This window comes from Poecilia formosa, unplaced genomic scaffold (genome assembly GCF_000485575.1).
Source record: "Poecilia formosa unplaced genomic scaffold, Poecilia_formosa-5.1.2 Scaffold582, whole genome shotgun sequence".
Classification (NCBI taxonomy): Eukaryota; Metazoa; Chordata; class Actinopteri; order Cyprinodontiformes; family Poeciliidae; genus Poecilia; species Poecilia formosa.
The window spans coordinates 211,006-229,121 of NW_006800521.1; the positions used below are offsets into that span (position 1 = coordinate 211,006).

The window sequence follows — 18,116 nt, forward strand, 5'->3', positions numbered from 1 at the left end:
ACTCGGTGTATTTAAATCTTTTCAAATGCTCCATATAAGCTAGATTTTGGTCGAATCTGCGCAAGTAGGAATCAAAAGACGTTTAATGAATCTTCTGTTTGTTGGTGTGAACCACCAGGAGCTTGTTGCTGCAGATGCTCTCAGATTTAGTCATTAAATATGAGGGATGAACACGTTTGAGCTCAGTGACTAAACGGCTGTATTTTATAGACTAGAGACACAACTATGACTTTTTGTAAAAAAAAAATAAGTAAATAAATGCGTGAGCTGTAATCCATTCTTCTGTACAGAGCAGCCTGTAAATGAATCAAGAACATATCTTTAATGTATTTAGAGAAGCTCTGAAGGAAAGTTACTGCTGTTGTTGCCATTTTTTATGTATAAACTTCATGCCATACAGAGAAACACTGCAGAATCATTCGTGGTGTTATAACACGATGTCCAAACAGAGGATTGTCTCTTTTATTCTACTACTCCTGTTTTTACAAAATAAAATGTTTTTGTACCACTTCTGGCTTCGGTTGTTTTTCCCTTTACAGACCAAAAACCTGCTGCAGCTTGGAGGAGATTCCTGTTGCAGCTTCATAGTTTTACATTCTCCAAGTGTAAAACTTTTAACCTGAACTCTCAACCCTCATGTCAGCCCTACCTAAACCCTTATCACCCCAATCCTCACTTCAACTATCAGTTAACACCACCTTTAACCTTTCACCTCAATCTGTACCCTTAACACTCAGCTAAATCCTCAATTCAACCTTCCAGTAAATCCAAATCTGACCATCAACTCTCACTTCAACTGTTTACTTACTTCAACCTTTGCCTCACCTCTCCTCTAGGTGCCTGGCTGCCACATGAAAGGGTTAGAAGTCATTTAACTTATTACTTAGACTTAATATTTTTTTCATCTCTTTGGGCCACATCAACCCCATTAACCCTTAATTTAAAATCTCCACCTGGATATTTTTGCTTATTTTAATTGTAAGCAGTTCTTTAAATGTCCTGTGAGTAAATATATTTCCCCATTTATCCATAACTAGAACTTTCAACATCTAGCAAGTTAGTTAGAATCTACAGTCTATTGAAAAACGCCCCTCAGATTAACTCCCTGCTACTGCTGGGGCAAAATTACCGCAATAAACTGATATTGGCTAGAGAGCCAAGTGTGGTGGAATTACGGTACTGCAAATTTGTCAAACGTTTAGGACGTTTAGGGTTATAACACAGCCATCCCTGACCCCTCCCCTAGTAGGCACCATCACCTGCCTCACATTAAAACATCCTGACCTCTTCCCAAATGATTCCTTCAGCGCTCCTCCTCTTTCTGAACCTCCGGTTTTCAATTACCTGTGGTGGCGCTACGTAACCAGAGGAAACATGAAAGCCTCTGACGAAGACCAGCGTGACTTCCTCCTTCACAAAATGTAAACAGTGGTGTCAGATTTTAGCGTTTGTAGCAGTTTGTTTTTCTCTGTAATGCTAAACTCGCACATTTATTTTACCTCTATTTACCCAGAATGCTCTGCACTGTAGTTCGCTTTCTGGTTTTGGAGCGTTGTCCGGTCTGCTTGAACTGCTCCAGAGTTCACTTTAACCGAGCCGAGTCCGGAGTCGAGTTATGCATTCACATCTTCCCAAAATGAACTGAACTTAAACGAACCAGTTTTATTAAAGCGGACTGAAACTAAAACTTCAGTTTACTCATTTAACCCACCAAGTAAAGAAAATCCTTTGGTTGTAACAGCTCATTTTATTTAAAAAAGATGTTTTTGAATAGATGCAGACAGTTTAAATACAATCTAAAATTAATCTTACACATTTTTGTAATACTGGGAAGAAACTACTTTTTAAAACAATTTGCATCTAGTAGCATTTCAATGTTGAAGTAGCAATTAGCACTGTAGCTACAATGAGAAATAGTGCGCAGTTTGTATTCAAATACACGAAAGGCAATAAAACACACACGTTTGCATACTCTTGGTTTCCATCAGCTCCTCATAAATAATGCAAATCCACCATCGCTGAGGTGAGTTTTCATTGGTCCGTTCATCTCTGCTTCGCATAAATACAACAAAAATCAGGTTTCTGTTAGTTTGTCTGGAGTGTTTTCAGTTTGAGTCCTCCAGGCTGCTGCTCTTCTGCTCTGAGCTGCAGTCACAGAGTCGATGCATGATGCTCTGCAGGCTGGGCTGCACGATGCCGAGCAGCGGTCTGAGGGAAGGGTCCCCGTTCCAGCAAGCCTCCATCAGCTGCCAGCACTCCTCGTCGAACGTGGGAACCCGCTCCGGTCTGGAGCCTGGAACGACGGACGTACAGGGAATCAATCACTCAGAAACTAAACGACAAACTGACCCAGATCGATCCTGAATGATCCTCTGAACCGCAAGAACAACCCAGCTGCTGTCCTGCTGAGTGTCCAGCAGGTGGCACTACAGGCTGTATTCTGAACTGTCCAGATTCAGACAGTAGAGATGCAAACTAATTATTTTAGTTATAGATTATCAAGGCCATTAATTGGACTAAAAAATTGACACATTCTGCTGATTTTTTATTTCAAACCTTTTTTTTTTTATAAAACACTAACACATTAAAAGATGCAAATAATTCACTTTAATTTTTAAAATAAGAAAGGAAACATTTCACTGCCTAAAATGCAATAACATCATTCCTTTATCATTTGCATCTGCAGCTAAAAAATATATCAAACATCAACATGTGAAAACCTCAGCCCTTTAATAATCGGACAGCAAAAAACTGATTTTAAGATATTTTTTACCGAATTTGAACCAGTCAAGTTTTACAGACAAATTTATTTTTTAATTTTAAAAGAAAAATGTATCTAATTTTTGCTTCATTCTGCTGTTGCCTTCATTTGAGCCTCTGTACCAGATCATAAGTAATGCACTACTAAATTATCTGATGATTATTTCTATATTCAAGTCATCATGATTAACCTGATAAGTTCGTCTTACTTGTTGCTTGTCAACAAGAACCGACACAAACCAGAATTAAAAGCGACACCTTTACCTTTCTTGACGTTGTTCCACAGCTGGTCCTTACTGGAGCACTTCTCAAAGGCTTCTGGGAGTTTCACTGAACCAGTGCAGAGATACCAGAACAAGATCCCGAAGGCGTACACGTCCACCGAGTTATCGTACTTTCCTGTCAGGAGAAAACATCTGGATAATTAGGTTCTGCATTCGTCTGAACGTTGAAGAGCTGCGCTTAGACAGCCAAGATGTTTTAAGTAGAAACTGGTGTGCAGTGGTTCCCAAAAGCCTTCACACCTCAAACCTTTTCATGTTTTATTCATCAATCTAAATGTGTTTAATGTGACAGACCAGCACAAAACAGTTTCAAAGTTACAAATTAGTAAAAATGAGAAAAGTCAGAGGAGTTGAGGGCGACTGTGGCTGGGAGCAAAGCTCAGCAGTCTCAGAGTTGTGGGTCGTCCAGCAGCAAGTCAACGTGTCCAGAGATCTGCATGTCGCTGTAGGAGTCAAAGTTTGTGAAAATGACTCCAATTTATGAGAAGAAAAATTATATTTAACTTCAGTCAATTTACCCTGACACTCCTAAATAAATTTGTACCCCGGGAAGCTAATGAAATGCGTGTCTGTGATGAACAAGCAGTTCAGAAACGTATTAACCTTTACTGAGGCTTGGGGATCTGCAGCGACAGATGCAGCTTTCTGTGACGTCAACAGTTTTGTACGCTTCTCTCTGAAGGACATTTAGCAGCTATAAAACGGGTCTACTGCCTTAAGAAAAGTCTTCTTTCAAGTCTTGCTACATCATTTAGGTCTGGACTTTGACTAGAGACAAGAAAACTTGTCAGAAAAACCCCGAGACGGGTACGGAGGATCACGTCTCTGAAGGGGAACGATCTCAACATGCAGCCAGAGGCTGCACCATTTTCCGTCCACAACTATTAACTACTTTCTGTTTGTCCAACACAGAAAATGCAAACGAAATGCCTCCAGGTTTGTGGGTGAAATGTGACCAAACGTATAAAAGTTAAAGGAATACCTGTGAAGAGCTCTGGAGCCATGTGGATGGGAGTCCCAACGATGCTGCCAGACATCATGGCCTCGGGTTTGCAGAAACCCAGATCAGTGATCTTTGCACGATTCTGTTTGTCCAACTTAAAGAAAAAAAGGGAATAAAATCGTTTAATTAAACAATTTGAAATAATTAGAGCTGCAACTAATTTGAGTAATCAATTATTCTATCGATGATTAGTTGCACATATTCTGGATATTTCTCATTTAAAAACTTAAGCCTTTTAATGCAACATTAACTGCAGACTAAAAGACGCAAATTAACAATTTACCTTTGTTTTTACATAAAGTCCACACTTGATTGCCTAAAATATCTAAAATGCAGAACAATAGTGTACGCCTCATCATTTGTGTTTTACTTAGACACTTTAACCCTTTCTGCTGGACAATGAAGCAAAATAGATTCAAACCAGGTTGAGCTAAAACTGTGACCCTTCAGGAGTTCAGGGTAAAACCCTTTTAAAGACAAAGAACATCTTTTTTTATATCTCAAATGCAACATTTTTTGAGTTTGTTGTTCTTTCAGCAAATGGCTTTTAGTCTATATACTCAACTTAACAATTAATTAATTACTAAATTAGTTGATTATTTAAATAAGCAATCATGATTAATCAATTTATCGTTTCAGCCCTAAAAATAATTATAAAATGTTTACTAAAGTATGTGACATGACTTATAAGAGCTAAAAAAACGTGATGTGATCTCCATATTACCAGGAATTACCAAACTATTCGATTTGTAGGACAAATGCTACTTTAAGGAGTTTTTAATAAATCAGGAAATTTTGATTATGATGAATATAAATTTTACTGCAGAAATAAAAAGCATAAAATCATTGAGAACATATTCTGAGATCAAAAATGAAACATTTTCTCAGACTATTTTGTAACTAATGAAATTAACACCTAGTTGTCATGACAACAGTGTGTCACACAGCCCATAAAAGGCATAATTAGTTCACTGCTTGGTTGATTTGAACTTACCAGAACATTTTTCAGTTTAATGTCTCGGTGTACGAGGCCCTGGCTGTGCAGGAACCGGATCCCCTCCACCACATCCAGGGCGATCTGCAGCCTCTCTCTGAGCGACAAACCAGCCTGGTGCATCACAAAAAAAAAAAAAAAAAGACTAAACTCAGAGTTTCTGCTTTGTTGTTCTCAGTTAAGAGTTTATTGCGTCATCAAGCGACCTTTAACCCGGTGTAGAGATCTCTGTGCAGTCGCTCCATGATAAGCAGCACGGCGATGCTGGAGCCGTCTCCGTAGGTGTGATCGATCACGGAGCCGTGCAGGTCGACCAGCCGCTCGTGCTTGGGCAGAGTCCTGCAGCAACAGCAACGCGGAGAAAACAAAAAGATTCCCGCCATGTAAGCAATAAAAACCTGCTCACGTTTTATCTGAAGGTAAACATTTAATTTGCATCAGGAGCTCAAAGATCTGAGCCCTGATGCTGCTGCTAGTGATGCACTCCAGCCTCAAATGTCTGAACGTCAGGAACAGTTTTCCCACTGCAGGGTCCGGTTCAGCCCCCAGAACAAAACTAACACCAGCTCCAACAAAAACAGGTAAGTTCTCATGTCATCCTGCAGGGAGCTGAAACCAGACCTTAAACGCTTTTCATGACCTAAAAAGGTAGCAAAGGTTTAAAATAAAGATGCAGCTTAACCACAAAATTGTGCAAATTGAAATTACAGAAATAATTTTGCTTAATGGAAACACGGCAATTTTGAAAAAAACTTTTCTAAAAGGTTTTGGCTCAAGGATGAGGTGGTTTTTCATCAAAACATTGTTTTGCATCACTTCAGTCACATAATCGATAGTGGGATGTTGCCACTGGCACAAACCAGGAAGTAGACAACAGGAAGTGGTAAAAGGAAGATGCCTTTTGTTTTTCAGACACTGTGGCTCAGCATCACGGCTGAATTATGAACATATTTCATGCAACTGTTTACATTAGTCGTTTTAGTGACTTGTTGCATGAACAAGCTTTCTCACATTGTTTTAATTTATTTAATGGAAACAGCAGAATTTAGGTTACAGGTTCCCAAAATGCGGTGCAGAGGCCATTTGTAGCCATCTGCAGGATTTTGTGCAGCTGATGCAAATCGATACTTTTTCATCTTTAGAGCATTTTTTAAAGAAACTTTTAAATAAAAATCTCTTTTATTAAACTCAAAGCATTCAGCCCAAATAAGGAAGCAATCAACTCCAAAAAAAAAAAAGTGAGAAACACGTCTTACAACGCAATCATGCAAAACTTTTTCGATGTTTTGTATCGACAATGATTTAAATTGTTACTTTAGTTTATTTTTGAGCAGATAACTTTTTAAAAAGCACAAAAAGTTTGATTTAAAATACTTTTCATGCCTCCAAGTGCTTTCAACAGAATGATTTAGTCTCTTCCACTGATTTAGAGAAAGATTTGTGCATATTTGTACTGGAAACGCAGCTACTGCGGCCCTGATGCTCATGTATTGTAGCTCACCTGGTGTAGTGAAACTCCAAAGCCAAGTCGTTCCAGTGTTTATCGTCAGGAGGAATCACAGACTTCAGGGCGCATGGGTAATGACCTCCCCAGTTGTCACACAGGTACACCACTCCATACTGGCCTCGGCCCAGTTCCTTGCCAAGCTTAGGCTTGCCTGTGAGAAAACAAAAGCCACGAACTCTGGTACTGATAATAGACAATAAACGTGTGTATATTTGTAAAGCGGCAGGATAACTTGAGCAATCCACACCCAGCAGTGGCATGTTTGCAATAAGAAGAGAAGAATAGCAGCAAATTTCTACTATTAACCTGCCACTAGTTGCTGCTCAGGCCGTTATCAGCAGGACTGCAGATAGAGAGACTGTGTTACATTCCTGGTGGAAACAAATATCCAGACTTACTCAGGAAGTGCAACAGTTAAATGGCTGCTTCTTTAAATAAAAAGTGGGGAAAAGACTCATTTCTTTTCCACTTTTTAAATGGATCTGTACTCTGTAAATTCCCACAGTAAGACTCAACTGTTCCTCAACACTTCAAGGTTTTAGGTTTTGATCTGTCAGAATCAAACATGAACTGGATGAGATGAAGATTTTTCTTCAAAAAACAAAACATGATCAGGTTCTTGCACCAGCTTAAGGAGGCAGCATTATGTGTTCTCCAGGAACATTGAGCCATTTTATAGCAAACTCCAGGTATGTTTTTGATGAGGGATCATTACAACACGATGTAAAGCTAAAAAAAAGAAAAAAAAAAGTTGATTTTACAAAACACTACACTGCACTGCACTTGACAGCACGACTTTGCAGGTTAACACACTGTTTGTTCCTCTGCGGTTCTTGCTTTGTTTACATTCTGTGGTTCAACACTGGAGTTCAGCCACTAACCCATTCATCTGAAGAGAAGCTTTACTGGACTCGGCGGGAACAACGAGAGCGGCTGGTTGGCTGGTGACTCACCGTGCAGCAGCACGTCCCTCAGGGAGCGGCTCTCCAACGACAGCCGGGCCAGCCGCGGGGCGTGGTCCTTCCTCACACGCAGCCACAGGTCCTCTGTGCGCTCCAGACGACCCGTGTGACCTTCCTCAAGCTGCAGACACACAAAAAACATAAATACCTCCTGTTCAACATCTCTACTGGCTTAATTAAAAAATATCTCCTGTAAAACATTCAATTTGTTGTAAAATTGTTTTTATAACACCAATATTTATGGTTATTTCTGAGAAAACAAAACAGATAAATCACTACATCTCCTATTATATTATTTTTATTTATTATTATTATTAATAAAATAACCGTATAATTCAGATACAAGTTAATAAGTCATACATGTTAAAATATGCATAACTTAGCAGTATATTTAAGGTTAATATTTGTTTTTAATACAACAGTTAGGGTAGGAAACCTTAAGACTTTTCAGGAATCAGATGAAGCCATAATTTAAAGATAAATAGAAGCTGCAGCTTTTGACAAAAACAAAACAAAAAAATGCTTATTTTGTCTGTCACCTGATTTTTTCTCACTTTCTCTAAACAGGATTACTGTCAGAAATAAAAAGTTTTAACAGCTTTCCATTTATGCTGTTCTCAGGAACTAAAGGTCACCGCCTCTGACCTCTGACCTTTGATGTAATTATTCAGACTGCTGAGGTCCTGAAGTTCACCCAGTTACTGCCTAATAAATACATTTATAAACAGAGTGTGACATTAAATAAATGTCCTCAGGTTGAGCGTAAACATTTTGGTCTGCAGCTGGAAGATTTTTCCCAAAATGTTTTCAGTGTGTTTGGATATTAAACACATTCAAAGTAAATAAAACTGATTTAAAACCTGAAAACTGATCTAAAACCTGCTCTGTTGTCTTTCTCAACTTTCTGAATTTATAAAGACAAAGCGATGCCAGAAATTAAAGACAGATAAGGTACAATAAAATCAAATGGATGCAGAAAAATAAATAAACAAAATCCTGTGGTCCAAAGGAACTAAATGTAAAAGACAAAACTAAGTTTTGTAGATGTAAATATAAGTGAAGGGTTGAAAGGAAAGAAACGGCAAGTTTCAAGTTTGGAGATTCTTCTTGCAGTGGCAAAAAATAACTTTATAACCTTTCAACCTTTTTTAACCTTTGCTACTGTAATTCCATAATTTAAAAAAAAATTAAGCTACTTTTAATCAGATTGTTCCTGATCAAGGATTGTTTTAAATGTCAACTTAAGGCTGGATTATATGGCTTAAAAGTAAAATCTCAGATATTTTGATACTAAAGTTGGATTTCTGAGTTTAATAATTCTGTTCCTCACTATTTTTCTAAAAATAAAACCACACAAATGACCAAAAATAACAAAAAAAAAAAAGTATTTTAATTCAATAAGTCCTATTTTTGAGTTTAACTGAATTAAAGTCTAAATAAATAGAAACGGTAAAAAAGTTTTTGTGTGGGTTAAAATCCCTCTGGAAACCCAAGAAGTGCATTGGTAGAAAAAAAATCCACATTTTCCAAATATTAAATCTTCAAAAACAGAAAACTGGAATAACTGATAACTTTATATCAGCACTAAACAAGCAAATTATTCTGAATAGTAATGATTATATGCAACCAAGACCAACTAAATAACAGATGGAAACAATAAAATATGGATAAAGAAGACAAACAGATCAGTGGTTCTTAACCTTTTCTGAGGTACCAAACCCACCAGTTTCATACGCGCATTCACTGAACCCTTCTGTGGTGATAAATAAATCTCCACCCCCCAGGATTTTGTGATTCTTTTTGTGACTTTTTTGCAATAAATATCAAAGTGTTTGCGGTACTAATTTGGAAATATCTGCACTTATTTATATTGGTAAATGCGACTTTTTATTTCTCGCTGTACAGATCGTGGACTATAATTTGACATCAATTAAGGCTGAGGCAGCTGTCTAGTACATGCAAGAAAGTTTTTGAGAAAAATCTGCAATAAACTCCCAATTATGTATTAGCACAAAAAAGTGTGGGGATTAGTTGATTTTATATGATAATTCTCAAGAAACTGGAGGAACTGATTGATATTTTGGCAGTAAATCGATAAAAACTCCATTAATTTGACTGATAACATAATTTTTAATCACTCTTAGTGTTTAGTCTAGAATCTAGAGGGCCGCATTAAAAGCGATGGTGGGCCAGATTTGGCCCACGGGTCTCGAGTTGGACACATGTGCTCTAACCTTACTTTGCTATAAATAATCAAATCCTCGAGATCAGAGCTTTCTGCCCTCAGTCTTGTTTTGCGTATTATGAAACTTCTGCAACTTCAACAAACTGGGTCCACGCTAATAAATTACCTCAGCAGCAGCAGCAGCAGCAGCGAGACGTCAACTTCAGCGGCTAAACAACAATTTCAATCTGTTGTTGTGAAGCAGGGAAAATCTGAGACATGCAGGACAGAGGGTCCCGTGGACTGGAGTGGAAAACCCCTGCTCTTCTCTGACCGCGTTCTCAAGGCATTGTGGGAAAACGCTCATGAAAGATGTGCAAATTAAAGGGATGGAAAATGTAATTTAGGACCTAAAAGTCCAAACCAGCAGGAAGCGCCTGCTGAGAGATCCTGCAGCTTTAGATGCATCTCTGCTCCAACACATCAACTAAAAACCTCTGCAGAGATGAACGAGGATCCAGCTGTTTAGTCCCAAATGCTTTGGCATGAAGTGAGATTTTTACAATAATAAATAAAGGTTGGTGATATGAACTGAATTGTGATAGTAATAAGAGTGACGATAAGAGCCATTTTATAAGGGAACAGCAATCATAACTGCACTAAAAACAAACACTTGTCACTGTTTTTTAGGACAACAGTCACAAAGAAGAGTGATTTGTGTCACAGTAACTGCATTTGATCATAATTTCAAATGTATTGATAAGTATCGATGCCATCATTGAACAAACGGTGGATAAAATAGAAAAAGAAATAGCAATTATAACGATACGGACAGAGTAGGGGGAAAAAAAACAGAATTTATGTGAAAATGCTCAATAAAAATACTCATAAAAATAAAGGATAAACAACATGATACAAGCCCATCCCTAATAATAAACAATGAAAGTATTAAAGTCTACATCTTGCTTCCTGAAATATTACAAAATATGTATTTTATTATTTAGAATTTTCTCTGTGAGGTCATTTGGTTAAATTGTTTAAATGATCAGAGGAAATGTTTTATATAAAACACAGAAAAGGCCTGTCATGATAAATTTCGCTGGACAATAAACTAGAAGTTATTTCGATAATGTTGTTTTGAGACAATTTACAGGTGATATAACGGTAATAATAAGGCGTGAACGCTTTCTCAATAAACTTTACATTATAATGAATATTTAAACTGGAAGACATTTTAAGTATCCAACATAAATAAACAAAAATAAATAAAATGAATTATGAAATCTCTGTAAACAAAATTGTCCTTCAAACAAAAGAGCAAGTTGAGACCAAAGAACCTGACTGAAAACTTTTATCATCTGGTCTTTGGTAGCAAAAAAAAAAAAAATAATGCAAATGGAAATTACTTAGCTTATTTTAATTAATCATGTGATTAATTGGTTTATTGAGCAGGCCTGATGTCAGCCGCACCGTTTACCGCAGAATTGGTAAAACAATAATGCTAAATGTGTTTTCTTGCCTTTCTCAGTTAAGCTGATTTGCTGGATAAAAACAGGGAATATGATGAGCATATTTTTCAAATGATGTTTCAGTGTTCTTTAAAAATGACCTCAGTCAGATGGATTTAGGGTTTGGTGAGCATTATGGAAGAGGAGGCGCTCTAACCTGGCGTAAAGACGCTGCGAAGGCCTCGTGGGAACTGTTCAGCTTGGTTCTGAACTGGGAGCAGATGCTCCGGGCCAGTTTGGCAGCGCTCAGACTTTCTATCGCGTCCTGGGCGACTTTCCGCTTCCACTCTGGTGTGATGGCAGGAGGGTTCACCAACGTTATCCGGTGGATTATCTAAGAAAGACAAAGATGTGAAACATTAAAAATATACAATAAATTCAGAGTTTATTAAGGTTTTTTAAGAGGTTTCTTGAGTCGTCACCTGTTTGATTTGCTCCCAGACCAGTTTAGTCACAGAGGATCCTGAATGAAAGGTGACCTCCACATGATAGGCAGCATTAAGTAACTAAAGAGAAAGAAAGCAGGAGCAGGATTAAAAGTCTCACCTAGAAGCTACATGTCATCTAATAATCCAGACTGCTGTTTTGATGAACCACAAATCTGGAATAAACTTCCAGAAAACTGCAGAAAGTTTTTTTTTTTAATTAGAGCTAAAATCTGACATATTTGAGTCGTTTTTGACTAGTAGTAAGTAGAACATTGACTATTATATTTGATGTAAAGTTGCTTGATGATCATGATGTCATTTGATAAAATGTGATGTTTATTGCTGTTTCATAATTGATTACTTTATTATGTTTTTTTGGTGTTAAGCATTTCGAATGGCCTTGTTGATTAAATGTGCTACAAATAAACTTGACAGAGTAATACTTGTCACTTTGAAAAGTATCAGACGTTCACATTGTTCTGTTACAACCAAACCAACGTGAAGTCATGCATATTTGTAAAGACAAAGGAAAATATGGCCAAAAGATGATTTAGGCAAAAAAAAAATAATAATAATAAAAATCACTTTTGGCAAAAATTAATTTAAGCCATTATTTTAGGAAGGTAACAAAATATAAACTTTGAAAAAAGCAGTCAACCCTTTGTAGTTATAGTTTTTCTGCTATTGTCTGTCTTTGCTCATCTAGAGACTGAAATGATCTCTGGGACTCTTCAGGATTGAGCTGTTTTAGGGCAACTTGTCACTTTAAATCCAAATAAACTACTGCTGGCTACGTACCCCCAACTCAACATTGAAAAGCAGAAGTAGGGCCTCCTGCAAAACCAACAAGAATGCAGCAAGTGGTTTCTGGATGGTAAGTCAACAACAAAACCCTTGCCTTTTTCAACAGCCATTATGCAGCACAATCAGCGGTAAAACCAGCTGACCAAATGTGCTGGAGTTCTGCTTGGGTTGCTAGGTGACAGGGCTGGGCTCGACTGGGGTTGCTAGGTAACAGCTTTTTGAAACAACTCATTTTTCAGATTCCAGAAAACATTAAGTTATTGCAACAAAACATCAGAGTTTTTTCAACACTCTGGCTGTTTTCTGAAGCAGCTGAAACCCGAGTTGAAGTATAAAAACGTGCAAAATATGAATTTTCTGTAATGATCATCTTAAGTCTTTTGCAGCTTCTAACAGGTTGACTTGCAGGACTAAATATAAACTGTGCAGTAGAGGATCATGAAGTTATGTAAAAGAAAAAACAAAGCAGCTGATTTTGATTTGAACATTTTCACTTCTCAGCAGCGCCACAAAACGCGCTCCACTGTTCATCATAAGCTCCTCCCCACCTGTTTTAGATGCGCAGACGTAACATTGTGCGCAGAGGAATCAAAGTTGGACTTCTCCAGACTTTCGAGGCATCGCTCCAGAGTTCCCACAAAGCTCTCTCTCAGATAGTCCACGGAGCTGATCAGCTTATTGGCCACCGCCTGATTCAGACGCAGCACTATCAGCTCTTGGATCAAGTGGATGCAGGACTTTATTTCCTTTGACGTAACAGGCTCTCCATTGGTCGTTACGATGATGTCTGCAGATAAAAGAAAAGTCTGTAAGATAATGTGTCATGTGTGTGTGTGCGCCATTAGCACAAACAAATATGGATGTCATGAGCTGCTCATTGGAGATCGACCATAATGCACCTGTGCAGCTGTCCAAACAGCTGACTGTACAGTGAGTCTTAATCAAGTGTAAAAAATACCAAATAGAGATTAAAAAGAGGTAATAGAAGCATTGTTTCCCTTTTTTCAATAACATATTGCTGTTATACATGTAAGCAATATTTCTCAGATACATTCAGGTTTATTAATCAATGCAGTGGCTTTTCTCTCCTACATATGTCTATATATCTGTGGAAATCAGTGGAGTTTGGATGCCAGGGTCATAGATTTTCTCACATTACCTATAAATTTTTATTCATCTTCATGGATTATCTTTACACCAATCAATATCCTGGTTCCTGTAAATGTGTTTTGTAATTCAACTCAATTTTCTAAAATTTTTATGAAGCTATGAATGTCAGAGTGCAAAAAATTTTGCTTTGCTGAATTAAAATTATGTTTCCTATTTTCCTGCAAATCATCAAAATACATTAGTGATGCTGGCTTCCAATGTGGCAGAGTGGTAAACAGATTTTCACTGTTTTTGGCATCCAAATAATCTAAGATCAGTTCAAGTTCATAATATTTTAATAATTCTGAGCTGCATTGTCCAAGATCACTGATTAAATAAATAATAAAAAAAACATTTTGTGACCCTGAATACATGTGTTCAAGAACGCTCCAATATTTACAGAGAGCAAAGCTGATGGACAAATTTTTAGGAATAGGCTGTTTCTGAAACGTTTAATGGAAAACTTTCAGTAGACAAAGTATTTTTCTTTTGTTTCCTATGTTTTGTGTATTTTCCACTGTAATACCAGTGAGAAAGATCACAAAATCCAGCAGCTTTTTACTGAAAAACAAACAAATGTAATGATTATTGTGATGATATGAGTGTTGGAAAGAGTCTGAGATTCTTAAAGAGACAGAGGCCAATTTCAAGGCAGCAGATGTGAAGACAAATTTCTTTTAAGTTAATATGTACAGCATTTTTATAACTCTAGGTAATATAGTTACTTGATTGTGCTATAAAATTGAATTATGTGTGTGGAAAACACATAAAACTGAGGAATACAGCAATGGAAGATTTTTGGGTTGCTTTTGCTCATGTTTTTCACATATCACAACATTTAAAAAGTATTTGTTAATCTCAGAGTTTAAGACTAAGCTCTTCATTAAGTAGTTCAAAGCTAAAACATTAAATATCCATCATATCTGTTCTAAATTGCCTCCAGTGGTCATATGTACACTATATTTATGTTGCACAGCAATATTAAAACCTCTAAGAGACTTTAGAGGTTACAAACTTGAACAGTCCACGTATGTGTATGTATGTTTTTTAAGAGTCTTATTTAATTTAGGAAATAAGTTGTTGTTTTGTGGCCATAACCCAGTTTTCTTTGTTGTTAATAATTCACATGCTTCACATTGGCAGTCGGTCATAATTGGTGATGTGTTAACCAAGACGAGAAATAACACTGATCAGGTGTAATCATGGAAATGAAGCAAAAATGAGAACATTTTAGAAAGAAAATGTTCATCACACATCCACCCACTGATTTGTAGTAAGTATTTGTTCCCCATTTGCAGAGTTTAAAGGGAGGTCTATAAATTATTGCTGCTAAAGTGAGTAAATGGATTTTAATGTGGTGTAAAATCTCAACAGGGTTTAACTTTATAAAAAGTGCAGAACAGAAATCCTGTCTTTAACATTCCCAGAGGAATTGCTGGCATCGATCGACAACACTGGTTCAACTGGTTCCTTTTCCAGCTACTTAACAGTTCAGCCAAACTTTTAGGACAAATTGCAAAACCCAGGCAGTTCTGCCTCTTTGGATCAAAACGGAGTCTCAGCTCAATAAAACGGCCTTTTAGACTCATAACTGGAAACTTCTGTTCTGTGGAGAGAACGGAGAAGCTTTGTTTGCTTTTCTCTCAAACAAATTATAAATCAGTTTCACAAAACACAGGAAAGGACGTATAAACCATAAACAGTCTGAATACGTCTTTAATGGACGGTCAAAGTATCTGGTAAAAGACTAAAATAGGAGACATTTGTTCTGCTTTTATGTGATTATTGAACAGTGAAAGGAAAAGAATTAACACAAAGCATATTTCTAACTTTAAACAACTGAACTTGTAAATTTGAAAACACTGATATCTGACAGAAAAGCCTGTCCAGCCTCTTCATAGACTGAAATAAAGCTCTGAAAGTGCAGTTTGCAATTAATAAAAATAATCCATCAGCTCAAAACAAACAAGCTTTTTCTCATTCCAGCTGCTTTTCATCTACCTTTTATGACCTGCCCACATTCTCAACAGGAAAAGCCACTAAAACCAGACAGAGAGTTTAATACTGATATTTAATTGGCCATTTAGTGGGTCAGATTACTCAAGTTATGTCCAAACTTATGTACCGTACTTTAGAGCTGAAACAATTAATCAGATTATTTGTGATTATTTGGCTATTGAAATAATCGCCAACTAATTTAGCAACAATTGATCGTTTACAAGAGAATACAGACTCCAAAAAAGCCCATTTGCTGAAAGAACACCATGAGAGCAGATACTAAGCAAAAACTATAAAAAATTACATACATTTTGCCTTTAAGATAATAAAAAAAAACATTTAAATATATTCTACCCAGAACTTCTCAAGTCACATTTTTAGGTTAATTTGGTTAAAAACAAAAAAACTAATTGAAAAAAATCTATTGAGCACCTTTTGGTATCCAATCAATTGCTAATGGAAACAATAAACAGATCAGCGCTACACTGTATTGATGTTAAGTCATGTAGAAAGGGCTGAGCTTTTCACATTTTGATGTTGGAAGTATTTTTTGTAGGTGTAGATTCATACTTTTCTACAAACGATTAAGCATTCACTCAAGGAATGCTTTGTTGTTGCATTTTAGAAAATAAAATGTTTATTTTGCCATTTCAAAACAATTATTTGTTTATTTGGATTTTCTTATTCATTTCAAATATTGTATAAAATAAGCTCAAGTGATTAAATGAAATATCTGCAGAATGAGAGAATTTTTTTGTACAATTAACAGATTAATCTTCAGAATAGTAGATTAGTAAAATAACTGTAGTGAGTTGTGAAATGTAATACGAGTGTTTAATTTATTGGCCATGTAGAAAGTCAACCCTGCAGAAGGTAATTTATAGATTACTCAGGCTACATCCAGACTGCATCATGTTATTTATGCTTCCCAAACTCCAGAAAGCTGAAAGAAACCCTTCTAGCAGCCTGAGGTTCATTAGTGTCCAGAGTGGCGCCTCACTGACCTGTAAACTCCAGATTGGCTGCGTCCTCCAGCAGCTGCTCCTTCATGCTGCCGAGGGTCTCCACGATCATCTCCTTCATCTCCTCCTGCTTTCGGTTTGCGATGGCCATCAGGGAGTTGAAGAGTTCACCCTCTTTCTCACGAGTGTACTCCAGCCTGCGGGGAGTTATCTGCAGGTCCCTCTGCATGTCGAAGGCCTGCATGGGAGCGATGAAGAGACGACAAAGGTCTGTTAGTGTTTGTGCTGCGGACTGCAAGGGGTCAAAATACTCTGGCAGCAAACGGGTCACGGATTGACGACAGCAAACCGGCGCGAGGATGCGTCATCTTCTGACCTGGTTGATGAAAAGGTCAAGACATCGACAGTGAAGCCCGTTAAGTAGGTTGGCTGCTTCTACTTGTTGGTTCTGGAGAACTTGGCGAGCGAACGGCACCAGCGGCCGAGGCTGCCTTTCGAAAGATTCTAGCAGCATGCTCTGGGGCTTAGCCCCTGGGGCGGAAGTCTGCGTAGGGGCTCCACAGGAACAGTGTCCGGTCTGAGTGTTGAGGAAGCCGAGTGAGAGCAGCTGCTTGTGGAGGATGCTCTTCTCCCTCTCCTTCTCCTTCTCCGCCCGGCGGCTGGATTCTGGGGAGGCCGTTAGCGTGGAATCAGGGATGCGGAGAAAACAAATGGGAAACGAGAGCAGCTCTTTGACCTTCCGCAGCTCGGCCACCTGCTCCGAGCTGAGAGAGTCCTGGTTGATGGCGTAGAGGATGACGGGTACAACGTGGCGAATGCAGTCTTCCAGGGCCTCTTCTATGGGCTGGACGCTTGGACAGGGGACCACCATGACCTTTGTTTCCTAAAGAGAAACAGGAATATTTAATATTCAAGCCATTTTGCTTCTTTTCACCTCAAAATTTGCCATATATTATTGAGATTTTTGTAGTATGCCAGCAGTTGTTATTTTGTAAATAGGATTTATAGCTGCAGATACATGGAGCAGGTCTCTAACTTTATACATCGAGATACGACATTTATGCATACTCCGCTTTCCATTCTGCAAAAGAGGAGCCTGGCTATCGTCTTCCTGTGCAATTCAACTCAAGTAATTGTTAACTGGAGAACAGAGACTAAAAAAAAACATCAAAAACAAGCAGAAAGAAGCAGCCAAAACTTTAAATATATGTGTGTATATATATATGTGTGTGTGTAGATCTTGAATTTAATATAAAAAAATTAATCTGCAAATAAGTTCTGTCCAGAACTCTTCAAGTAGACAACACAAAAGTTTATGCCTCTATTGTCAAGGCAAACTTGGCAAACCTTCACAGTAAAAGCTGTATCTACCCATGATGCACTTTGAACTTCAGACAGCTAATTAAAAACATTTATAGTTTGATCGCTTATCATAAAATCAGTGAGAATGTTCATCATGCATCGTGTTCTCGGGCTGCAGGCTGTAGTTCATCCCTGATAAATATAATCTAATACATAAGAAAATATGATATGTAACACAACTACTACTAAAATTAATGTTACACTGATGCTAAAGTTAAACTGAATAATCAT

The 18,116-nt window shown here is 37.6% G+C and overlaps 1 protein-coding gene across 1 annotated transcript; it reads right to left on the minus strand.

The window, feature by feature from the left end:
• Positions 1-1,727: 1,727 nt before the first annotated feature.
• On the minus strand, positions 1,728-17,434 carry dstyk (dual serine/threonine and tyrosine protein kinase). Its single transcript, XM_007541039.2, has 12 exons — positions 16,900-17,434; positions 16,566-16,761; positions 12,963-13,201; positions 11,605-11,688; positions 11,340-11,516; positions 7,502-7,631; positions 6,543-6,699; positions 5,248-5,380; positions 5,042-5,155; positions 4,027-4,141; positions 3,025-3,159; positions 1,728-2,293 (listed from the first exon to the last, which is right to left on the minus strand). Exons 1-12 carry the CDS (start codon positions 17,392-17,394, stop codon positions 2,106-2,108), a joined length of 2,163 nt encoding a protein of 720 aa, XP_007541101.2. The 5' UTR covers positions 17,395-17,434; the 3' UTR covers positions 1,728-2,105.
• Positions 17,435-18,116: the final 682 nt, after the last annotated feature.

Bases quoted from the DNA above. Each gene is read 5' to 3' on its own strand.
- dstyk (XM_007541039.2), bottom strand. From the start codon at position 17,394: ATGGTGGTCCCCTGTCCAAGCGTCCAGCCCATAGAAGAGGCCCTGGAA. The intron at 11,689-12,962 runs GTGGGGAGGAGC...CTTTCTCTTTAG, and splicing joins CGTCTGCGCATCTAAAACAG to TTACTTAATGCTGCCTATCA. The intron at 2,294-3,024 runs GTAAAGGTGTCG...CCGTCGTTCCAG, and splicing joins GTGGAACAACGTCAAGAAAG to GCTCCAGACCGGAGCGGGTT.